This window comes from Vitis vinifera, chromosome 1 (assembly GCF_030704535.1).
Source record: "Vitis vinifera cultivar Pinot Noir 40024 chromosome 1, ASM3070453v1".
Classification (NCBI taxonomy): domain Eukaryota; kingdom Viridiplantae; phylum Streptophyta; class Magnoliopsida; order Vitales; family Vitaceae; genus Vitis; species Vitis vinifera.
Genome location: NC_081805.1, coordinates 27021965 through 27047941, shown reverse-complemented (window position 1 = coordinate 27047941; position 25977 = coordinate 27021965). Strand labels below are relative to the sequence as shown.

The 25977-nt window shown below is 33.7% G+C and overlaps 2 protein-coding genes across 4 annotated transcripts; both read right to left on the bottom strand.

The window, feature by feature from the left end:
* Positions 1-1160: 1160 nt before the first annotated feature.
* Positions 1161-12210, bottom strand: LOC100260846 (coiled-coil domain-containing protein SCD2). The gene is made up of 17 exons (XM_002267906.5): positions 11695-12210; positions 10651-10817; positions 9273-9348; positions 9148-9189; positions 8960-9022; positions 7971-8020; positions 7815-7842; positions 7471-7545; positions 7227-7337; positions 7089-7149; positions 6554-6667; positions 6260-6381; positions 5984-6053; positions 5315-5356; positions 2869-2909; positions 2200-2326; positions 1161-1469 (listed from the first exon to the last, which is right to left on the bottom strand). Exons 1-17 carry the CDS (start codon positions 12193-12195, stop codon positions 1351-1353), a joined length of 1809 nt encoding a protein of 602 aa, XP_002267942.3. The 5' UTR covers positions 12196-12210; the 3' UTR covers positions 1161-1350.
* A 3214-nt stretch (positions 12211-15424) lies between these two features.
* LOC100243734 (RNA polymerase II C-terminal domain phosphatase-like 3) lies at positions 15425-22197 on the bottom strand. Of its 3 annotated transcripts, none has more exons than XM_010658487.3 (12): positions 21109-22195; positions 20811-20958; positions 20654-20709; positions 20495-20555; positions 18967-20412; positions 17781-18344; positions 17544-17690; positions 17186-17454; positions 16969-17080; positions 16621-16878; positions 16196-16242; positions 15425-16124 (listed from the first exon to the last, which is right to left on the bottom strand). In XM_010658487.3, the coding sequence occupies exons 1-12, from the start codon at positions 21756-21758 to the stop codon at positions 16061-16063; spliced, it is 3822 nt and encodes a 1273-aa protein (XP_010656789.1). In that variant the 5' UTR covers positions 21759-22195; the 3' UTR covers positions 15425-16060. The 3 variants fall into 3 exon arrangements, with proteins under 3 accessions (XP_010656789.1, XP_010656786.1, XP_059591870.1); XM_010658484.3 differs by having other exon boundaries at positions 17781-18353; positions 21109-22194; XM_059735887.1 differs by lacking the exons at positions 15425-16124; positions 16196-16242 and having other exon boundaries at positions 16286-16878; positions 21109-22197.
* Between the last annotated feature and the right edge of the window lie 3780 nt (positions 22198-25977).

Genomic DNA, 25977 nt, shown 5'->3' with positions numbered 1-25977 from the left:
TTATATAATTTAAATTTTTTATATATATATTGAATATAAAAGTTATATTTAATTCTCAAAAAAGTACAAAAAAATTTTTAAAATGATTTTTTTCATATTTAATTTTATTAAAAAAAATATGAAAAAAATAATATAATTAAAATTAATTAGATAATTATTCATTTTAAATATTTAATCTTTATATAACAAGGAAAAAAAAAGTAAAATAAGTTTAAAGAATTATATAAAAATAACTATAACTTTAATTTTTTTTTTCTTCTATTTTTTCTCTCTATTTTTTTTCTCTTACATTTTCCCTCGAATTTTATGGGAATCAAACATTGCCAAAATGCCTTAGGTTATAAATGAAGAAGACTCTAAAACATATGATTAATTGACTCACCTCACATAAGGAACTTCTCTGCGGTGATCTAGTAAATATCACTGAAATTGAGCACAATGACCTTCGCGGCTTTAAAAAACCCATATCTTAAACGATTTATTTCTTTATAAATGTGAGAAACTTCAGTTGGGATGACAAGGGATAACATAATATAACAGAAAATGGTAATATATGCTGATCCTATTGAACATATGATTGAAAAATTATAATATATGTAGAGCCTATTGAACGTACTGATGATAAAGTAACTCAGAGTTCAGTGTATTCATATATTGTTATCCACTAATCTAAGCCACCCCTTTGTGTTTAGAGGTTTCCAACTAAATAAAAGGCTGGTGTTTGAGACCCATTGGAGCTCGAGAGCACGCCTATAATGGGCTAGGGGCCGTTTGGGTGGGATTCCTTTCCGCACATGGCATCTTTATTGGCTGCGCTTTTATTTGAAACACTTTATAAACAAAATAACGTGCCTTGAAAATAAACTATGATTGTCATAGAATTAAACTTAGAAGAGATGCTTGATTTTTGTAAAAAAATCGCATTCAAATATTAAAAATCAGCGGCTTCCTACTTCAAGGCAAAGTCAAAACAACTGTACAATTCAATATCCATTTTTCATCCCCTATTTGATAAACTATAGGTTAAATCACAACAATCCTAGCCCCTCCCAAAGATCAGTTCATTTTACTTCACATTCACCGTATTTCTAAGTACAGGTCTCCGAAATTTGATACCTTTTCTTTTTCTCCTGAATAAAAATACCTTTAAGAGGATGAGATAACGTAGAAGTGAAAAACAATAGATCTTTTGGGAGTACTGTTACATATAGATAAAGCCTGTGCTACCATCAAGCCAAGAAAACAAGTGAAAATGCTGAAGAACAGAAACTGAAATATTATAAACTTCATATAAGGCTAATAAATAATAATGATACAAACATCATCTCCAGGTTAGGGCAGAACTCTTTACTATATGGCAGATTTCCGGGCAATAGAAGCAGAGGAGTCCTCGTCTATTTCCTTGCGTGATGCTTCCCACAGCCAATGCTCGATACCCAGTTTCCTCAGCTCCATCAGACCTTGCTCAACTAAACATGAAGAACAGACCCAATAAACAATAAAATATTAGGAATTCATAAGCAAATAACGGGTTTTATATTAGACGCATATCATGGACAATAATTCATAAGGACAATAAAAGATAGTTGTGGCCTGACTGGGTAGTTACTTGAAGGGTAAGATACTGGTTTTACCATGATTTAAGTCCAATTCTTAGCATATCCCCTCTTTTCTTCTTGCTGTTTTCTTAAACTAAAGGGGCAAGAAAAAAGTGAGAAAAAGAAAAAGCAGTTGTGGCACATTCATGGAATTTTGGGTACAAGGTTATATTTTTCAATCCTCCCAAATTATAGTAAAAGCAAAGATCTGAAAACACCAGCCTAAGACTTCAGCCAAAGTATTTACTTGAATGGGACCTGCGTGTGTTTTATTACTGAAGCAGAGCCAGACAACTGTACCCAACACATAAACACAATCTTTTTCCATATAGGAACAAAATCTTCAGATAACATGATTGATAAGCATGAGAAGAAAATGAATGTGTCTATATTTCTTTAAAAAGGAAAACGACTGGCATAATCCTTATCGACAAGTCAAGGATAAGTGGACCAACATAGAGTTAACCACTGAATTGACATATTGTGATGAGGCCAAGCAATTATCAACATAATGGCCATGATTCCTCCCAAATTTTGAGATTATTTCATTGAAATAGCTCCAAATCAAGCATTACATAATCACAGTTAAAGTAGAAATTACCATCAACAGCATCGTGAGAAGTAGGTGCATGCCCACTACGACTAATCCAAAACTGAAGACGTTCCTTGGCAATGTCCTCCTCGATACCATGGGCCTTGGCTCTTCTCCAAAAATATGTAAGCCATGCCTGCAAGTTGAATGTATGCCTACATCAGACAATCACTTGCAAAAAACTCATATGAAAAACTTTCAAGCATTTAAATGTAGCCCATTGATGAACTTATACTGTTATGCCTATTCCTTTTATCAAACTCCATGAGGCGAATGGAGAGGGGAAAAAAAGAACCCAAGAAAATCACATGTCACGAGTTAGCATGAAAGATCATAAACACTATCTTCTCATAAGACTGGAGGCTGATTTGAGTGTATTGAAAGGCAATGACAATATAAAAATTGAATGGTCATCAAGATTTTTTTTTTGAAAAAAGAAAACAGACGACCAGAAAACTACGGGAAGCATTTGAAACAAGACCAACAAGAGCCAATGAGTTTGTGGAAAATTTATGATACGAATCATTGACTCAGTGCCAAAATTAGCAATCAAGTACATAAAAATATGAAAGTAAATTTCTAAAGACAAGTATACATGTGTCATTGGAGGAAAGTCAACTTATATTCTGGAGGATTACTGAAAGATAAACACAAATAACTAAGAAACAATTTCCACACCTCCTTGAAAAGAACATCCTCAGACTCCTCTGTACTCAATTCTGCAAGAAAACATGTATCTCGACATTATACTCATGTTCAAAATGAAAACAATACATAATGCTATCCCATAAGACATTCAATTTAACATAAATAAAACTATTGCAAGCATCAAAACATGTCAAGAAAATGATTATTCAAGTGAATCTATGATCAATAAAAACAAGCATGAGAAACTGGGGGAGCTTCCCGAAGTCTAAATGCAAGGTTATGGCCATAAGTGTATGTATATTTGTAAATTTTATATATCAGAGATGGACACTTACTTTACATACTTGTATACAAGACCCTAGAAAATGAAATGGTAAATCAAAGAACTTGTGCACAAGGCCCCTAGCAAAAAGGCACAATTCACCTATTCTTCTGCTCATACTTTAAGCAATTAAATATTGGAAATTAATGTGTTCAAAATTTAAGATAGAATTTATTTTGACAAAAGAATGGGACACAATGTGAAACTTAGAAAGAGCTGGCAAAAGGTTGGGTTTTGATGGTTCTACATTGAATTGGGTCCCAAAAGAACTGCTCCTTGGGGGTTCCAAGCTTTCATCCATATAGGCAAGAAACTTGCAGAACTACATTATATCTGAAACTAATGGAACTATCCATAAATAGATAAGTATACATTTTGGCGTATGATATTATTAGAGATAATGACTAAGTTGGATACCAGCTGGTCAGTCTCTTTTTGAAGAGAATTTTTAAGTCAATTGAACCGGGCAGGTTCACAGGTTCAGATAAGACTTCAGATCTAAGCCTCATCTGTTAGAGTTACTTCTGTTCAGTTTGTTGATCATTGACACAAGGGAAGAGAAATTGGATATTTGATGGATCATAAGATTGTAAAGAAACACTTGAGATCACTAACACTACAAAGATTTGAAAAACTCTGAAAGGTCACTCATCAAACTCCTTTTGATGGGCAAGAAGTAATAATAAGTAACCCTTAGCACAAAACTGTGGAAGCCTGATTCCAATTTCCTCCTACAATGCTCCATATAGTTTATAGATAGTTCTGAAGGAAAATCATAGTTCAAATCCATAGAAGTTTCACATCAAATAAGTTCCCCAATTGAGAATTTACAGTTTGAAAGAATCATATTTTCACCTTGAGATGCAAAATTTGTCATTATTGCAAGAAAACTTTGAATTTATCAATTGATGGACCAAGATCCAGGGAACAGATTGAATCTCCAGAAAACACTCGGTTGCTTTGCATAAAACCAAGATAAATGAGTTGAGCATTCTACATAAAGATCAAACTGAATTTAATTCCAATTGAACTGGTGAGAAGACAAGTTCAAGTTCATACAAGCTTGACATTGTATCACAACTGAAATATCAAAATTCCAACCACCGATATTTTTCTCAAGCCAAAGTTCAAGTCAATTCACTTTCAAGTTTAGACGTAAATTCTGACTCATCAGGCTTGAGCTTGTCCGATAATTACCCTTTCAATTGTTGATCACTTAAAGATCTTCACCGGAAACTTTGGCTAATGGACTAATCTAGGTTCAAAACTTTGACCAGTTAAATCCTTTCAATATTTGTTGAGGTATAAGTTCAAAAATTTTGGTGTCTACACACCTTCTCAATAAAATTTCCATCAGATAAAAATTTCATTCTAAGTCAACACTATAAAAATAATAATAATAATTTAAAAAAAGAAAAGAAAAGAAAAGAAAAGAAAAGAAAAAGCAGAATGAATCAACATTATATTTGTCCAGGGATTTTGACATCAGGCAACAACAGGTCTGCTTGATCCTGCTCAAGCACCTATATTATCTCATGAAGATGTAGTGTGAAGCCTAGGAGCTCATGTTAAAAGCACAAAAGACCTCAAGCCACGATGAGCCATAGGGACAACACATGTGAGCAAATGTCTCCAGCCCCCTCAAGCATGACTATTATAGAACCCCCCTAAAGCTTGGGGGTAACTCATTAGCTACACCAGAGGATGACTTCACCAGTGGCAAAGTGATATAACTTGTGCACATGCAGGTGGGATCCATGACACCCCACCTAAGGTAAATACAAACCAACCCAATCCAATTAGTGCAATATCTATTATTGAATTCTCTTTGTATCCATTACGGTTACTTGATGAGTTTGAATTCTCTTTGTATCCATTACTGTTACTTGATGAGTATCACTCAGCTACACGTGAGAGTGTACAATTACTGATAACTAAAAATATATGATACAGAACAATTTTGCCCCAAATTTCACCTCATCTCTCTCATATCATTTTCAAAAAGACATATACTCTCTAGAGGCAAAACTTTATGCTACAAAAATCTCCCCATAAGTGCCATGCCTTTCATGAAAGAAGTGGCAGTCGCCCTCAATTTCAGCATGTACATAGATTCTAAAGCAAAATGCAGTGAGAAATACAAATACAACTTACCAAATGCTTCCATATACTTTGGATCACCGGGTGATTTAAGATCTGAACACAACAAACAAAAGAAAAAAACAATTAGTATCCAGTGCATATTGAACCTGTAGTCTGGCATCTAAAAGAGGACATAGCCTGTGAAATTGTGGCAGGCTGAATGAAGTGGGGTGCTTCTAGTGAGTCAAGCAAATGACATATGTACCAATCAAATTGAAGGGAATGCTCTACATGATAGCTCTAAGATCAACCTTGATTTAAGATACCATGAGATCTGAAATAGATCAATGGCAGGTGCAGACCAAACATCATTAAGGATATAGATGTGGAATACGATAAGGAGAGGACGTATGCAGTTCAATATAAAAAAACAACTACCACAACAACCAGATTTAAAATCTCAAGATGCTACTGTTTCATACATCCTCCATTCTTTTTATAAAAGAGGCATCCCAGTTGGCAGTCATTGAATAGCTAACATTACACTCAACCTTGGAGCCTTGTCATGTAAAATTTATTCAAATATAAGTTAAACTTTCCATTGCCCTCTTTAGGACATAGTACCATCTCCATAAAAGCCCAGAAAGTCAATGACCTTTTTGAGAGAAAAGACACACCAGAGCAAGAAAATCAGCCATCAGAGAATCAAATTGAGCACCAACAATGTTATATAAAGCACACCTGAGCTGGATAGTCTAGCAGAATTAGGACGCCGCAGTTGAGCCAAAGCAAGAACAATAGCTTCCTCAACCTTTAAAAGAAAAAATCATAAATATATCTGCTTACATAGAAATGCTTTCCAAGAAAAGAACACTAAAATATACAAACAGAACAATGTTTTCCACAAGGTGCCTGAGTTCAAAAATCAAACTACACACAAGGAAATGGCATCATAATAAAACTAGATGATTAGATGTAGATGAAACAAAATTTGATGTTAGAATTAAAAAAGGAAACCTTCAAGGAAGCAAGCTCCTTCAAACCCATTTCAACTGAAAGCATACTCTCAATGTTTCCATCTCCAGTTAGATCATTCAAGTCCTGAACCAGTTTGCTCCTTGTCTCAGGATCATCCTCACCTGCTCAATGTTTTAAGTGGAAAGGTTTGACAAGTTGATCAAGTAGAGATGATACAATTATGAAAGAGTATTGCGACTCTCAATGAAAGTGCAAGAACCAATTACTCCAGTTTTTGCCACAGTAAAAAAGGAGAAAGTCATTAAGAGCAAAGATCAAAAAGGGATTACTAGCCTCGTCTCCACTCCTCTTTAGCTTTTTGTCCAGCAGAAATAACAACTTCAAAAGGAAGAGGAGCTAAAGATGACCAGTGCTCATGCTTTGACACTGCAATATCTGCACAGATACCTATGCAACAGAAAAGGAATTGTATGAACAAAACATAAGTGATGGATGAACTGTAATGGACCCCCTATTCAAGAGAAAACAAATATATAGAACACCAATCCGCAAATACAGACATCATCAATATTTCAAACAACCACAAATTGATTCAGAACTACACCAAAATGACAAACACTTTCATGGAGCAGTATACAATTTGGAATTCCAAATACTATAGACTGATGGTTGCCATAGTATGCAATAGATCCAAACAAAAGGGGAATATCTTCCAATAAACAAACCGAAGTGTTCTGGAGTTTTTTCTTCCATGTTTTAAATACATCAAAAAGGTAAATGGTAAGCTGGTTAAATCATACACGACCTATTATTTCTTTCTAAAAACTAAGTTAAAAGGGGTGTGTGGAAACAATGGTAACATGATTACCATGCCTTGCAGCTAAACCCCAATAGCGAGCAAGCCAACACCTCTTAAGAACAACTTCCTCCTGAAATGTGGATATGGTAATACAATTAACCTCCAAATGATTACTGATAAAGTTCTTGGAAGTATGCAAATACAAACCATCTCTTTCTGAGTCAAAACCATCCTTTGAGTCATTGAGCGAAGAGCTTTTACTTCAGATTTGGCTCCATGAAGCTGGTCCAAAACAGCTCCAGCCCTATCCTTTGCATTCTGATTCAGAAAGAAATTAAGGTATGAAAACAATATTTAGCTGCAGCAGCAGAATAAACTATTCAGAAATTTCCACATGTTATGGGAATATAAGGTAGGTTACAAATATGGACTACACATTAGAATACTTCACCTCAAGTTCAGACCGAAGGAATGCAATTTCTTCATCTTCCCCATCCCTACTCTGTTTTGCATCTTTAAGTGCAGCCTGTGATAAAGAATATGTTCTTGTTAACATTTTGAAAAGAGAAAAGGGGAATAACATGTCCTTTAAGATGGAATGGCCCACTCTGTTCACATAGTACAAATTTGAAATTAACATTAAAAATGGGATGCTCCACTCATATGCATAAGCGTAAATCTGTCCAACTCAAATAAAGATAGAAGAAAAATGATGAATTAGAGTACTTGACCTTAGCATTAGTCACTAATATAATCCAAATAAAGTACAAGTATAACTCGGATTGCCCTAGTTACCTCTCTTTGACGCAATGCAGCTTCTTTTCTGCACATGAGTACCAAAGATGTCATGATTGAAACATAATATCAATTCTTTATTCAAAAGATAATGATAAAACATAAAAACAAAATAAGAAAATGAGGCAACCATGAAGGTGTTTTCGAACAATATACCTGCTCAGCAATTTAGCTTCCAGAGATACACCCTCTCCAAGAGCAGCAACCTGAAGACTCAATCAGTAGCAAGGTTTATATGTTGCATTTGCCCAAGCACAGATTCATACAGAGGGGAAATGAAGTTAAAAAAAAAAACTCAAAAGCTACTGAACTTCATAAAAATAATCTGAAGACGCACTCGAATATCTAGCAAATCATCATATCAATTTTTTTTCCCTTCATAGATAGCTTGGTAGCTGTAATATACTCTTTCTGGAAGGAGATAACCAGCAACCATCTTCAATTTCTTTCCTCAAAACAAGCAAAAATCCAACAGATCTTCTTTGACTTTTAACCAAAATTTTATCCCACCAAAAATCACTGATATCAAGTAATTGAGTAGTGGAGAGGAATTATCAATTTGCTCAAATCAACCACTAAAAGACCAGTTGTACCCCAAGTAGCCATTCTGAATTAAGATGGAAAATTAGTTGCTATGTAAAAATGGTTCTAACATTTGGTGGATGAATCTGACACTTGGAAAATAAAGATTAGAATTGTTACCACAGAAATGTCACTCTGGAGTAAACGTATAAGTCTATTGAATTCACTGATCCCCAGACATTTCCAGAAGCCAAAGGTTTTTAAAAGAAAACAGATTATTGATCAAGTACCAAAGGATTCTAACATCTGGAACAGGAGTTTAACAACAACACTGCCAGCTTGTTCAGTGGTGATTCATATAACCTTTGGTAACAATAATAATGATGAAAAGAAGGTGTAGGTCTCACTTTTTTTTCTTCTTCTAATCATTGACTTTATTGGAAGGCTTCTCACAGACAATCAATTAAAACAGATATGGGCTTGCCTCACAAAACAGAAAGGCCTCTGTCATGCCAATAAGAGAAAAGGAAAAAAACTTCAAACAGACGATGCTCTAGATCTTAGAAACTGATAAGAAGACCCTCTAAGATTTTGCCACACAATATGGAAAATATAACAATAACCTGTTTCTCAAGCTCTCTAACTCTGGCCTCTGCATCCTTGCATCTCTCTTCCTCAAGTCTGAGCTGTACAACAGAATCCAACACATGTTATATGCTATAAATAAATGAATGACGTGTTTTGATGACAAAAATGCTTTTTCGGGAAAAGAAAAAAAAGGGGGTGGGGGCGGGTGGGGAAGGCAATAGACCTTGTCAAGAATGTTCTCATTCTCTTCTTGTAGCATATCAACCTGCAGAGTTAACAGACATCAGTTTGACAGTCAATGTAACCCACATTTGCTTACATGAAATTTAAGGAATGTAATTCACAAACTTCATCACGAAGGGCAGAAGCCTCCCGCTGATCTCCAGTATCTTTTGGGTTGAAATGTCCAACATTTGATGAGAATCTGTCAGTCATGTTAATTAACTCTCAAGTTAGCACATAAGTCAATAACAACAACTTCTTGACAGTTAAATATCCAATGTAAAAGAAATAAACTCAATCAAATGAAATTGCCCCACTTAGGCAGAAACAGCATATGTACCTACAGACAGACATGTGGGCAAAAGCAATTTGCCCATAACAAAATACTCAACACCATTGGGGGATATGAAACACTTAAAAAAAGAGAAAAACCTTGAAGGGGTGATGGAATATTTCCAATATGTTGTAGATATATAAGGTGCCTCAACTGATTTTTCACATTGCAATTTATGTAAATTGTCCAAGGCAAATTTTATGGTGGTAGACTTCTGGAATAGGAGCAACAAACTAAACAAGATTAAGCTTATGAGTATGAGAACATGCCAACAGTTGACAGGTTTATGACCAAATGGCAAAAATAATTTTTTTCTCTCTCCTTAGACTTTCTATTTTGAGCCAATCAAGATTTGACATTTGTTAAAGTTCAACCAGTTTGAATTCATTTGATCATACACTTTACCCCTTTCCAATGGTTCCAAAAAATGATAAAACAAAACTTTGGTGAGTAGACACAATTTGTGTTCAGTTCATACATACATGCATGCATGCATACATACATACATGAATGCATCACACTTCAAAAGTTTAGTTGAAAAAATTCCAAACAAACTTCTTTAATTTCAAATATCATGTTTTTTTCTCAAAACAATTATAGATTTTAGTTTTCAAAAGTTCTAAACGTATTTAATAGACTATGTTTCAGATTTGTGCACATTAAAAAGTGAGGATAAAAAAACAAATTGAAAGATAGAGATAAACATGATTATTTTTTTTATGTTGAGTAGGAAATCAAGCACATATGCACACTGGAAAGTCTAGTAGTACCACAGTAAATAAGGTATTGAATCCACTCCATTCATAAAGTGTAGTTGACAACATCCAGACCAGACTCTGGTTGTGAACAGAACAAAATTGAATAATCCAAAATCGATTAACCAATTCTATTCCGCAAGGATGGACATCATTTGGGTGGGTGCCATTGCATATTGGAAATCCAAACTCATCTATATAGGAAAAATTATTAATAGCTTAAAAATATCTAGAAGCAAGTATGTGCAACTGATCAAATCAAATCAAGAACGCTTTAATCCAACCACTTGCCGTCATTCATTTTCTTTTTTACTTTGAAAGATAGATAAGATTGGATGGTGTGATCTTAACTAGATAACAGAGGAGAGACATTCATGTTTTTCACTTTTAAATTTAAGAGGAGAGAATTGTTTACCTTTTCTCTTTTTGCCTATTAGGAGGTTCTATTGGGGGTATAGGAACTGGGGTCCTCAATGGTGCCCTACTAGGTGAAACCAATGGAATTGCATTAAGAGACATTGAAGGCCTTCCAGCAGATGTTGAGCGCACTGATGGAGTTTCCTCTACAAAGTTCCGACCTAACTAATTAAAATATGAAAAAATCCAATTAGTCTTCTATTTTTAAAGCCCCCAGCCCCCAATAAATATGTGTGCATTTCTACAATAAAATGCTCAGTTCAAACGTCATGCATTGTTACTGTAATCACAGGAATAACGCTTAATAATCCATGCAACAAATTTTCCTATTATCTGTTTGTACATAGAGGAAGGGATTCTAATGGTTATTAAATTCATGTGCATCAGCCATTTCAGGTGTTATTTTTGAGGGACCCCAATTTATGTTCAAAATTCAATATAATTATGAACTTCAGAAACCAAAATGGTAGACATCCAACTTCATGGGAGAACCAAGCAGTACCTGCTTTTCTGCAGAATCACTCTAATATGTAAAGTTGCCCAATATTAGAATATTACTAAAGACAAATATCATTCAGGAACTTGAAAAAGATAAATGTTTACAATTACGAGTTTCACTTATAGAGATTCTTGAATCCGAACTACGACCTTTTACACAGGTCCTGAATTATAATCATTATTCACCATACTTCAATCCTGTGGACCACCGAAACTGATTTATACTTTTGCTCAAAAAATAAAAACAACAGAGAATTATCAATGAAATGAAAGAAAAAGAATCAAATTCTTAAGAATAATGAGAGAAAATAAAATCAAACGTTTAAAATTGCTTTAGAAATGACTTCCTTTCTTCAGCATTTTCTCTTTCGAAATCTTCGCCCATTGCTTATTTTCCAAAAAATAAAAAATAATCACTCAAAAGCAGATCCAAAACACAATGTGCCGCCAAAACTAGAATCCGCATTGCAAGCAAAATTACCAGCCTCATTCACTAAATTCGAACTTAATCACAATATGAACCACCAGATTACTCATAACTTACCCCAGGAGAAGGAGATCTAGTGACTCTACTCGCCGGCACAGCAGGTTTCCCACTGTTGACGGTCCTGGAAAATGCCGGAGGCGGCGGAGCACTGTACCTGAACCCTAGATCATCATCCTCATCGTCCTCATCGTCATCAGCCGTCTGAGACGCCATGACCTGCGCGAGCCGCTGAGCTGCGGCTTTGGCGGCGAAGTTCTGAGTCCGCTTGATGTTGGAGATTCCCGTGGCGGACGCAGACCGCGAGTGGTGGTAAAGCGACGGCGACATTGCCGGAGACGACGTGCCGGTGGCGCCGGACTCGCTGCTCCACTGTCGGCCGATAACCGTGCTATCGGATCGGGTCCGATCCATGTGGAAACAGGTTTGGTTATATCGAAGGAAAAAATTGAAATGCCTAGATCCTCGGTTAAGACTGAATGCTCGGAGCTTCTGAAGATTTTTCTTATTTTTCGGCTGTCGAGTGTCGACTGAGTTGGGCCTTGGGAGCTGTATGTCCATGTATTTCGATTTATATAAAAATCAATACAGCCGGCCAGCCCTTCAATTAATAGCTATTTGTAAATTTTTATGCTGTTTTTGGTTTTTCTTTTCGGACAAGTTTTTCATAATTTTTTTTTAGACCAAGGTATCAAAGTTATTATTATTATTACCCTTTTTTTTTTTTTTGGAAAAATTCTAGATACCATTTAGATATGATGGAATTTATTATCTAAGTCTTTCAAGACTTAAACTTTCCTATTTTTTAATTCAACCCATTTTTGCCCTTCAATTATTTATATATAAATTTTAAAATAGAAAGTTATTTTTATAAATAAAAAAAGAATATTTTTATTAAAAATTAGCATTTTTAAAACTAAAAAATAACGGTTATTTGATTATTGAAAACCCAATTTTATAAATCTAATCTTCCATTATTTTTTTACGATAAAAAATGTCTTCATTCTTTTCCTGTAAAATAACTCTTTATTTTAAATCTACATATAAATACTTAAAATAATAATAAAAATATTTATGTGAAAAATAAGTTATGTTTCAATAAAAAACATAGAAGAGATTAAGTTCACAAATATGAGGATTATTTCATCCATTTTAACCAATCAATTCAAAAAATAATGAGGGGTAGATTTACAAATTGGGAATAATTTCGTCCTCCCTAAAATCTAAACCTTGAATGATGATGCAAAATATATAAGATTAAATACAAATATGCTAGACAAGAGTTAAAATGAATGATGAAAATTACAAAGTAATTAAATTAAAATTATATATAAAATAATGAAACCAAATTGTTTATGTGACATGTTGTCATTGGTACGTTTTTTTAGGAGGAATAGGCTATGTGTTACCATAGAACCCTAATTTTAACTTTTTATTATCTTAGTGTTAAAAAATTACAAATAATTTTTAAGAATATTAGGATAAAGAATACTTATTATATTGTGTCAAAGAGAGTTTCACAATCCAATATCAATGCTTAAAGAGAGCTTAAGGTTAAAGTCAACCTGAGATCAAAGTTGAATCATAAGACTAATTCACATCCAGAACTTAGATTTTAAATTTTCAAAAAATAATTCTCTTAACCCAATTAAATCTTATGGTTAATTTTGGTTTTTAGTTTGGTTGTTAGTTCTATTCAATTAAAAGCTCGTATATCTTGTAGATTCAATCCTTAGATTTGTTAATGCTAAGATTAAATTAAGTTAACTAGTGATCAAGATCTTTTAAAAAAATACTAGTACTTTGGTACCAATGTAACTTATCTAAGGTGAATTAACACATAAAATTATTCTTATCAATTCAAATATGAAAACATAAAGAAACTCAATCAATACATTACCTTTTTTTTATAATCCTCATTTGAATTCTTCATCTTCATATTAAAATCGTCAAAATTCATAAAATTAGTAGGACTCAGAGTCCTAATAGGAATGGTCGGTATCATGACATAGTTGAACTAGGATAAAGAGTCCTAATCTAAGAAGTGAGTGACAAGCACTCTATAAAAAGGGATAAGAGAACCTCCTTGGACGTATATACATTCACATTCATAATGAGGGACCTAGAGAGGGAGATCTTGAGAGAGCATGAGCTCATCAATGCTATTGTGAAAGTCTTATTAATATGTATTTTGTATTCTTATTCAGAATAGTAACAAAATACAAGTTGGGATTGGTCTGGTGTCCTATAACTCAATGTGGGTTTATGTTAATCTAATCTCTCGTATGGGTATTGGAAAGCTGGCCTAGAGGGATGTCTAGACGCCGCATGAACGTGAAAAATTATACAAGAGTTTTTGCTCATGTGACAATACTAGCCACATCGTCAAATTCTCAATAAGTGTAGACTAGTTAATGCCTTGAAAGTTAACTCAAGGCTATTATGAAGTTATGTGGTTGGGAGACTATAATAAAAAAAATACTTAAACAATATCCAAATTCATTATCATTGAGGGATTATCGTTCTTGATAGGACGTCGACCAATGCAATGGTCTAACTAATATTATGCAACGTTTCTAGTATAATCTCAAATGATAAAGACCTTTCATTGAGTTATTTATCTCTAAATGTTTAGTATAAATATGTTAAATTTGAAAAAAATGATAATTGTATTTATTTTAGTATTATTACTATTCTATTATTTATATTAATTTTCCTTTTATTTTTGTCATAGTATACGTGTTTGATCTTCCAAGACAAGAATCAATAAATATTTGAAAGTGACCATCACGTAAAATATGGCCACAAATGAAAGAGCACACATCTAGATTTCATCCGCCCACCCATAGAAGTCAGTGGTTAGGTAAACCGAAAATACTAAGCTACCAGTTCTATTAAAGTCATCATAAATGAGGTAAATCACAAAGAATATTTACCTAATAAAAAATTACTAAAATTCTGCCTGTTGAACTCTCAATATCTAATAATATGATTATGACTTTTTAATACCTACCAAAAAAGAAAACTTATACTGTAATAGGACCCTACACTCATGCAAAATGTTTCCGTAGTACCAGAGGATTCCCTATAACAGACCACACAGAAGGGTTCAAAATTAAAAATTTTAAATTGATGTTCAGTAGTAAACATGTCTTCTAAAAATAGGAAGCATAGACCTTGTTAAAACAATTCTAAAAAAAATAGTTTTAAAAATAATTTTTGAAAACTATTTTATAATGTTTTATAGAACAAAAATCTATCTAAAGTTATTTTTAACCTATTTTTAAATATGTTTTAAAAATAAATTTTATTTTCATAACTTAATTTTTAATCATTACATATATTTATATAATTTTTATTTAAAACAACTCTAAAAAGAGAACTGAAAACAACTATAATAAGTTCTTTGAAAACACCTATTTTCTATTTTTTGAAAATAAAAAGATAAGATTATATATTTTTAATTATTTTATTCTAAAAACAAAAAAACATTTATTAAAAATAGTTACCAAACACCGGCCATAGCTATTATTTTGGTCAGTTTTACGTCAAATTTCATCCATTCGTTGTTGAATGCGTGGCCAGAGAGTGGCCTCCGGGCCTGCCACAGATTCACTCAATGGCACGTCTCACACGTACGGCCTTAACTCTTGAGATGCGAATGGTGAAGGTATAAAATCAACGTCCTTTAAAGGGCCTTAGGACCACCCACTGAAAACGACTTAAATGAAAATAATACAGAAGAAATAGCAAACCTCCAGCAGTTACAGATTTTCTATCACTTTTCTACTTTGGTTCAGAATATAATGATTGTTATACCATTTTCAGACTTCATAACGTTTTACAGTTTCACTCTCAGAAATGGAAAATTTTCAATACAATTTCATTTGGACATTTAATTTATAACCTGTTGTTGTAAGGCTTTGGAGAGTCAGGTGACACATTCATTTTATGTTCATCCTTCAAAATGATGATACAACTGTAGCATTTTTAATTAAGTGTATTTGTCAAGGGGCAGTTTTTGTAAGACTTGTTGGAGTGGATTAGCGCAAATGGCACGGGTCAACCCTGCAAACTACCTCGCCACTCAAAATCCCTGTTCCCATAATAACCCTATAACCCATGAAGGTTGAAAGGATTTTAAAAACCTTTTCGGGGGGCGGGACCGCTGTTATATGATCGACTGGACCAAGTCATTTGGAACTCCTTCAGAGAACTAGCTATTGACGATTGAACTGCCAGCAATGATGTGTAGTTTGGAAGGGTCAAAGTTATGGAGGCGGGTCTCAGATATAGGGCGCTGACCCTTAAAACAAGGGTAACCTGGTGGTTCTTCTCATGGGTCAATGTCAATATTTGATTTTGTGCTTTACCAGGTCTTCAGTTTTAAGAGGGTGGGGGTGGGGGGAATATGACTGTTAACGGTTTATGGTTTAATGGCAAAATCTTGCTCATTGGCCCTTCGATATAGCAAAGCCGATGCTTCCACCCTGTTTTTTAAGAAACGTGTGAGTACCAAATTCACATATCAAATTAAAAGACGTAGCTACAGTTTGCTCACCAGCCAGGGTGCACCACAAATCTTCCAGTGGAAAGAGCCCAATTCACCTGTTCAGGACAAAATTAATTATGTCTCGTTAATTAAAACATGAAACAAGTAGAAGCATATGCTTTGAGGGTTTCCCTATCCCTTTTATTTAAGAAAAAGGGAACCTCTGATATGAAACAATCGTTAGGTGAGTGTCTTCCTACTGTCACCTAATTGAGTTGAGCAACAACCTTCCAACATTTAGACAGTTTAAGAAGAAACTAGAAACAAGAGGTGAATGCCCAATGCCGCAAGAGGCACCATTGATTAAATATCCTTGAGCACATATTATTATCAGGGCTACTAATATAAATTATAAAATGTATCAAATGGGGTGATTTGGGGGTTTTTAAGGAGAAAAAAAAGGAAGGGGGGGAAGACAAAAAAAGAAACAATACCTTATCTGTTCCAAGAGAATTGGCAACTACATGAGTAACCTGTTCGTCTATTTGGTTGGTGCACACGGCACCAAAAGATTCAGCTGTCTGCCACAAAGGATGTAGGTGAGGGTTGGCTTCCCCAACAGGAAACACCCTGCTGAAGACTATACGACAACCAGCAAGAATTTTACGCTGCTCTGAGGCTAGGATGTTTCTGACATCCACCTCATCCAAGGCTCGATTAGAGAAAAAGCTCTGATGTATCCTCTCAATAACCTATTATGAAGCACAGAAACAGATTTCAGGGTGGGCTGAGAAAGATCAAGTACCAGCAAAATCTCACGGAAAATTAGACCATAGCCTCACCGCCAAAGAGGATGCCAAAGTCCCATCTTCTGGTCTCTCATCGTGATCAATCTCAAGAAGAGACGGGCCAGGAAGCCCAAATTGGCGTCTACTACATGGAAAATAAGTGTACCTGGGACAAGAGATTGAGAGTAAGCACAAAGATACATCAAACAAAACATTATTACAGCAGCAGGGGACAGAAACATTTTAGACATTTTATTCAGAAAGTACTTACCTTTCCACAACTATCAAGTTTAATTTGTTATGTGGCCAGACTCTCACAGAATCATCTATGATCACCACAGCTGATTCCATACCCAATACCCCTTCCAAATCCTTACTCTTAGGGACTCGCTCATCACCATCTAAAACATCCCCATCATCACCCTTAGAGATCACTCGTCCAGCGAATAAAACCCCTTTTGGATCAAGAACTTTTGCCATCTCTGTAGCATATAACTTGTTCCCCATTGTGTAAAGATGCAGCTCATAAAGCTTACTAGCCTATAAAATTCAAACAGGGAATGCATTGAGAGTTGAATCCAAGAACCATTAAAAGGCAAAAAAAGATTTTAAAACCACCAACAAAATACCTTCTCCAAGAAATTCCAGATCCCTGGCCTTAATTTGGTCCACATTCCCATATGAGGAAAACGGAAGAGATGCCTCTGTGACTTCTCCCGATCCTGTTCCTCCTTCTTTCTTAGGATCTCATCATGCACTGGATCTACTTCGACAAACTGTAAGGGATGAGCGAGTTACTTAAAATTTAATAAACACCGCTTTCCAATCAACAGAAGGATTCATTTAACACAAACATAAGCTATTACCTTGGCTGAATTAAGGAGTGTGTGATCTAGATCCAAGACGAGGCAGAGCTTGCGCGCAGAAAACATTTTCTTCTGTTCTTCTATCCTCCTTGCTCTCTCTCTCTGGATGGCAGCTTTTTGCTGGTCATCATATCCATCAAATAGATGTTCAACATCCCCCCATGTATTCTTTGATTGAGGGGGACCTGCTGCACTTTCAGGCTTCGAACCATTTGCAGTTAGCTGGTCACCAGAATCTGAAACTGTAGCTTTTACATCCATCCTATCTGTGTTCACTTGAACTGACTGGGAAGAAAGAATCTGCGGAAAAGTTGGAGTCATTGACGATGCTTGGGAAGCAGACATTAGATCAGCAATGTTTTTCAGATTCTTGGTGAATTGCTGAGAAATATCTGGGGGATTAACAGAATGAGAAGGCACAGACTTCGTCTCTGTTTGATCCTCTTGCTTCTGGGCATTTGTTTTGAACTGCTCAGATCCAGAACTCCCACTCCTCTGAAACGAATTGGCATGAAGAATACGGCGAGGATCGCGAGGTTTCATGCGGACTTTTCCTGACTCATCCTGTGGATTCTGTGCATTATTACAAGAGGTCACCAACTTTACTCATGAAATGGAAACAAAATTGGGAAAGGAAAAGAATGAGAGCCCAGAAGCAACATATACAAACATAAATTTCAAAGAGTAAAAATGCTGAATATTACAATTTACAAGCAACAATCTATTTTACTCTGTTTAATTTTAATAAAAAAGAGATAAGGAAGGTCAACATTCCTTCAAATCTCTCATATTTTTTCACAACGCCAATCATAGCTCAATGTTATGGTTTAGGCAACAGGAACAAATTTTTCAAACCAATAATTACGGTAGATGCTTGTTGTAAAACAGAATGACCATAAGATTCTTCTAAAAGAGGACATGGAAACATTGCTCTATCTTATTGTTGCACAGTTTCAATGATTATGCGCAATAAATACCTAAGGCAAACAACTAATATAAAAATCATAACTAATAATTACTGAGACCACATTCTGAAAGCAATTAAACTAGTCAAGGCACAAACAAGGAGAACTACTGAGTTGCACAAACAGTAAAAGAACCACAGGCCATTTCTAAGGCATCAACAAGAGGAAATTAGATTCAGGGAAGGTAATTCTGCTCTCACAAAGTAGGATTAAATGCTTACCATTGGACCAGTTTGAGGAACCTGAAGTGCGCCTGCTGGTTTCTGCCCAAGGGCTGATGGCTTTAGTGGAGCAACACTTGCGGGTGGAACTACTCCCAGTATTGAATTTGAGGTTGGAGGAAGCACTGTATTTTTTGCAGGGTCACCAGATTTCTGTTGCTCCACCTTATTAAATATATTCATCCACACGGCTGGATTCACAGCAATATCTTTCAATAAAGACTGCAAGGAAGCAGTGGTGCTAGTAGCAACCACTGGCAAATGCTCATTTCCATTAACTGTTACATAAGGTTTATCACAACCAATACCAGTGACAGTCACTTTACTTTCCAATTTCTTAGGATCTGTTCCAGTGTTCTCTATCAACTGGTTCCTGTTCATCATCTGAGGTATAACAGTATTGCTATCCTCTAACCAGCCTCCACTTGCAACCACAGTTTGTGCATCTCTAACAGTTGCAGGGCTTGTCAACCCATTTCTTTGCCTTTTTGTTACAGGACCATCCAAAAGAGGTTCCTCAGCAGATTTCTGCTTTCTTGAGCTTACAATTTCTCCCAAGGGATCCACTTTAGGAGAATTGCTCACAGCAGGCAAGGGACGTTCATTGAGATCCAAAGATCCAGCATCAGAACTCGCCAATCGAAGCCTAGGGTCTCTACTCTTTGCTGATGCTCTTAAAATGGAATTAAACCTAGAATTCACAGCTCCAGTATTCCGTGGGACAACTAGTCCTTGCACAACTGAACTATCCAGGTGGGGGCCAGAACTCACAAGTGAAGTGTTCCTACCAACAGTCGGTCCTTGAACAATGGAACTATCCATCTGAGGAGCAGAAGAGACAATAGGATGACCCAATGCAGGTGCATTTGCAGTTATGGGAGCACTAATAGTCGAAGAACTAGAAACCTCTCCACTGATATCACCATATGTATCACCAGATTCTTCTGAAGGGGTTGGGCTAGGAAGTTTGTCAATTGGGAGGAATGAAGTCAACCCAAATTTCTGTTGATAGGTAGAAACAGCTTTGAGAGCATCAGTTTCATAAGGATGCATTATAGAATCTTGCGTCTCATGTGCCACTTTAGCTGTGACCAATTCTGACTTGTTTACAGGAAAACATTGTGGGGCTTTCCCAGTGGGTGATGGAAGGCTGTCTTCATCATGATCTTTGTGAAGATCTAGAAGGGGACCAAAAATAAATCTCCCCCTACTGCTAGATAGTCCTGGTTTCAAAGCATCTGGGTTATTTTGATTATAAGATTCAACAGATATGGAATCTAATGACAATTTCTTTGCAGAAGCAAAAGCACGCCCAGAACTTTCAACTGAACTATCAAGAATGTTCCGATTCATTCCATCAGTGACCTGGACGTCATTAACCTTATCACTAGCTTCAGCACTTGACTGAGCCGCAGGAGTATCCAAAAAGGACATCATGACCTCTACCTGTGACAATATACATCATGTCAAGTTTCCAAAACCACAAGGCATCCTTCCAAAACTACAAAGTAAATTAATTAAATCACACCTCTTTAATGTGCTGAATGGAGAAAATAGGAGAATCTCCACACTCTACACAAGAAAGCAACCTGTAACAAATAATAACACCAAATTGGGATAACTAATCATTATTAGGATAAAAAAACTTCCTCGGCAACATAGTGAACATAGAAAACAAAATCAAAACCTTGAGAAAACATCCTTGTTCAGTTCCTTTTGGTTAGAATTCATGGAACAAAATACCTGCAAGCAACCAACAATTAATGATGGGATGCCAATTTTAAAATTTAAGACCAATGTATTTTAAAATCTGTGATAGAATAATGAAGAACTTGATTTCTTACATGATTAAGAGCTCGAATTGCATTAATCAATTGTTGAGCGAGAGCATCTTTAGTTGGAACACTGCTCTCCCCAACCACTTTCTCCCCAAACACTTTCTGCAAACTTCCCAAAGTGTTCTGCAGTCGGGAACATACCCCAGAAAATGATCTACATCAAACAAACGTCATCAATCCAACATGCCATTTCATAAGAACTTCAAAATGAACTCAAATCTGAGATTTCACTACACTAATTAAAATTCAAAATTCACCCAATTGCCAAAATTCAATAACAACAACAACGACCAATCAAACTTACTTCTCCGCTTCAATCACAGTTACACTTTCAAGATCTTCCTGAATTGATTTCACTCGCTCCACCAATTCCCTCTCTTTCAGGTCAATCTCAGGCTCATTAACATCCAAAACCCCTCCTTCATCTTTCACATCTGGCTCCGAATCCAAATCAATCTCACCCTCCTCCAATTCACCTTCCTCTTTCTCACTCACATCATCCATCTTCACATCCATTTCGTCGCCACTATCATCAATTATCACCTTAGCCACCTCCTTCGCCGAACTGCTGTCATCTCTGCTAGTGTTCGAAGACGACGAAGATCGCTTCGACTCCTCATCATCCATAACAAAAATATCGTTAAGAGGTTTATTCTGAACAGCCTGTGCCCAGGCTAAATTGTACAATCTTGGAGTGTAACCACTGCAAGCCTGGTGGTACTTATACAGATCCTGCAGATCTCGCATCGTCCAAACCCTAGTATCAGCCTTAGGTTTCGCTTCTCTCAAAACCCTAACCTCCTGCTTATTAAAATCCTCCTCACTGATCTCCTCTACGGAAGCAGAATCAGAAATCTCACCTTCCTCCACATCTTCAATTCCCATCCTATTTAGGGTTTCTTGTTCTTTAAGATTGTTGTTCAACACAAATCGATTAGATCCAACAACAAGCATATGTTATTCAACAACAAGAATTCACAAAAATCGTTCCTCAGAACCGATCTTACACAAAGCAAACAAAATTTAAATTAGGGTTTCGTTTTGGTAGAGATCTGAGATTTTATCGGTGGTTCTTGGATCCAATAAACAAGAAAATCTTCCGTGACGGTCAGATCCTGATTTTCTTAGATCTGAGCGCCGGATCTGGGATCAGCGGTGTCGTCGTAGAGATGCCGAACAGGAGAAACGAAGAAGCGCAGGGACAATTGAAGGGAGACCTATGTGAAACTGAGGCAATGGAAAGAGGGGTTTTATAAAGAGGAGTCAGTCCGAATCTAGGATACGAAAGAAGCTGAATCTTGACCGTACACGTCAGCGATCCTAAGCCACGAGGAAGTTCAGTGGTGGAAGGTCCGTCAGTCATCGTGGCTCATCATCTCGCTGGTTTTGGATTCAATTCCTCATCACACAATTTGGAATATTTCCTTCAAGAAAATAGAAGTTTCTTCCTATAATTATACTATTATTAATTAATTAATTGTAGAAATATTTTTTTTCATTTTTAAATTATTCATTTAATCATATTTTCTTAATATTAATTTACATTAGTTATTTTAATACAAATAAATACAAACAAAACAAACATAACCATAATTTCTTATTTTTAACCATATCCTTTTTATTACTATTTTGCAACATAAGTTGATTTAATTTTAATCTCTTCTTATCCTTATTTACTATGTTTATTTCACTGTAAATAAATAAAGTAAAAATGTATTTAAGGTATTATGAAACCATATGTTATTCTTTAAATTATTTGTAAAAACATATTTAATTCAAATTAAGTTTTTGGAATAAATTAGAATAGGATATATCCTCGTATATCATATATTATTAGATAAAATATATATATATATATTAAAATATAATTTTTAATGGGATATAATATTTTGAATATTATATTTATATTTAATTTATAAAATAATAAAAATATAAAATGAAATATATATTATTTTTTAATGTTTAAAATAAAAATCATATTATATTCCAATATTTTTTATTTAAAAAAATATGAAATTTCTATTATATTTACCAATATTCATGATTAAAACTTTGAAATTTTATTAAAATATATATATATTAAATAATACATTATGATTTAATAATATTTTTAATCAAAAATTTAATTTTATAATAAAAATTTTATTATGATAAATCTTTTTATTTTTTCAATAATTAGAAAATTTTAAAGGCTTTATTTATTTTTTATTTTTTTTTAATTTGTGCCCTTTTTGGTTTTTTCAAATTTGATTTTACTATGAAAAAATTTATATAAGGAAAATAAATTAAATAGATTCGAAGAAGTATGTAAAAATAATTTAATGACTTTAAATTTATTTTTTATTTTCTTTTATTTTTTCTTTACTTCTATTTTTCTACTCTCTTTTATTTCCCTCACATTTTCGATCAAATTTTTCAAAAACCAAACATAATCATAATGTATTTATTTACCTTCAACAAGAGAGAAAATGAAAAAAAAAAAAAAAATAGGAAATTTCATCGTTTTCTTTTAATTTAAAATTTCTATGCCCTCAATGCCAACTTTTTTCTTAATATTCTAAATTTCCTTTCCATTTCTAACTCATATGTTAATAGGTATTAAAATAAATAAATGTTTCGGTAAGCAAAGCATTACTTATTTAATAAGTGGGGATTTTTTGTACAAAAATTAGGAAAAAGTGTAACACAATAAAAATATTTGAAAATCTCATTTGGATAAAATTTAAAAAAAAAAAAAAAACCAAAAGATAACTATAAGTTTTATATAAAAGGTAAACACTTCAATTCAAAAAATACTTTCAAAATTTTAAAATTTGTAGTAATTTTTTTTTAATAATAGTTTTTTAAAAGATCATTACCTTCCTCTAAAAGTTTTTGTATTTTATATATAATTCATTATTATTATTATTATTATTATTATTTATTTAAAAAAATATAGAAAACATGAAGTATGTTTGAATCTTTAAAACAAAAATGAAGACCACATTTTGATTGGTTTTGAGAAGGCAAAAACTTCCTTTCTAAGTCAAATTTGAATCTTTTAATTGTGTTTAGGAAGTTTTGATTGTAGTGCTTATCACCTTTAAAACATGATAATAGAGCATTTTTTCGAAGATGTTTTTGACTTATTTGTGAAGCTCTATAAACTTTAATAATCAATTTATAACACTATTTTATTTTTATCATTCATTTAACGAAAAGTATAAAACAAATCTAAGAGTATCAATATCCTTAAAGTATTTTTCAAGTTTTATTTACATTTTGCATTAAACAATTTTCAATACAAAAATTGTTCAATCGAGGTTGATATCAATTTTGATAGTAACAAGACAAAAAGAATCTTCATATAGCCATCAAAGAAAAGTATACATGGATCAAATGAGGAAATTAAGAAAAATCGAGAAAATATTTATTAAAAGTTTGCCATTAGTACATTTTATGTAAAATAATGGAAGCACTAAATTAGGATGACATAGTTAACAAAATTATTTATGTCAAATCTAGTTCTAATTGGTTGGTTGGTTAGTTTTACATATATCATGTCCTAAACTCACTTGTGACACTTAAGAATACTTATAGAATTTTCATGAAAGGAAACTTATATTACACTAGAATGCTTTATAAGGCTAGATTGCTATTAAGTGTTTAGCGCCCTAACCAAATGAGGTCAATCTCTTATTTATAGGCACCTAAGGAAGTCTCTCAAACCCACTAAGGTTCCTTACATTTATAGAATTCTCTAGAAATGCCTATATAAAAAATATGTATAAAAGTTATCTAAAACTCTCTAGAATGTTCTACATCTTTTTATTTCTTTCTATTTCTTTTATCATTGTATAGAGATATATAGACATCTTTAAGCTTCTTTAGAATCTTTCACACTTCTTTACTAGTAGATAAGTGATGTTTTGATAGGGTTCTAAAAGCTTTACGCTCTCCTTTAAAAGTTCAAGGAATAGTCATTTGAGCAGGTTGTAATGTTTTCTAAGACATCATTTTTAGTGAATATTATCGTCTATTTGGTTGTGGGTTTTACAAACAGTTTTATATTTTTAAAAATTATTAACATTGTTTGGTTGTTATTCTCTAATAACAATTTTTAAAAACAAAGTGAAATAAAGAACAAATAAAAGTTGTTTTTATTGATTAAATAAAAGTTGTTTTTATTTATTAAAAAAAATCATAAAAATATAAATAAAAATAAACATGATATTATTCTCTTTCTCTCCCATGATCTAATATTGATACAAAACATTTTCAAATATGATTTTCCTTTAAATTACATGTGCTTTTCTAAAATTTTTCTTAACTTTTTTGAAAATTTTTATTAAGCAAATAAATTCCAAATCAAATTATACTTCATAAATAAAATTTATTAATTTTCAAAAATAATTTGAAACTTAAAACCGATTTAATTAATATTAAAAAGTAACAGAACTCAATAACAATAGAAAGTTATAAACGAAAATTTATTTGAAATGTTTGGATTAGTTTCAAAAAAATTGGTCTAAAACGACTTTATTGTTTATCTTCTATATAGAATCATTATTATTATTTTTTTTGCATGACAAATAAACTAAAAATTAAACAAAACTTAATGCGTTAGATTCATTAACAAGTCTAATAATTTTTAAATATAATTTAGAACCCAAATAGTAGCTCAATTAATACTAGAAATTTATGGAGAAAAATTGATGTATAACGACTTTATTGTTTTACTTTTACATAAAATCATTATTTTGTTGTAAAACAAGGACAAATATAATGCAAATCAAAGTAGTAGAGAAAAAATATATCTTACTTTGATATATAATATGGAAGAAGGAATCAAATAAGAGAATTGAGAAAGTGAAAGAAAGAGAGAGAGAGAGAGAGAATGAGAGGAAGAGCTTTCTTTCTTTTCTCGGGATGCTTTTACATGGGGGGGTAAGAAGCCTTTTATAGGCTTCATAATATGAACTCCCATTACTCATCTTAAAGATGAGTAAATGGAGTTCATAATGGCCATCAATGTGGTCATTCATTACTTTTCATTTACAACACTCCCCCTTGGATGACCACCATATTAAAAAAATATGCCTCATTAAAACCTTGCTAGTAAAAAACCCTATAAGAAAAACCTAGCGAAGGAAAAAGAGTACAATATTCTTTTCTTGGTATATTAGGACTGCCT

Excerpts from the sequence above, each read along its gene's own strand:
- LOC100260846 (XM_002267906.5), bottom strand. The coding sequence starts at position 12,195 with ATGGACATACAGCTCCCAAGGCCCAACTCAGTCGACACTCGACAGCCG. Across the intron at positions 6,668-7,088 it reads GGGTTTAGCTGCAAGGCATG|GTATCTGTGCAGATATTGCA; the intron begins GTAATCATGTTA and ends TCTGTTGCATAG. Across the intron at positions 6,054-6,259 it reads AGGAGCTTGCTTCCTTGAAG|GTTGAGGAAGCTATTGTTCT; the intron begins GTTTCCTTTTTT and ends TTTCTTTTAAAG.
- LOC100243734 (XM_059735887.1), bottom strand. The coding sequence starts at position 21,758 with ATGCTTGTTGTTGGATCTAATCGATTTGTGTTGAACAACAATCTTAAA. Across the intron at positions 20,710-20,810 it reads CAATTCGAGCTCTTAATCAT|GTATTTTGTTCCATGAATTC; the intron begins GTAAGAAATCAA and ends GGTTGCTTGCAG. Across the intron at positions 16,879-16,968 it reads CTTTGGCATCCTCTTTGGCG|GTTATTGAGAGGATACATCA; the intron begins GTGAGGCTATGG and ends GCTTCATAATAG.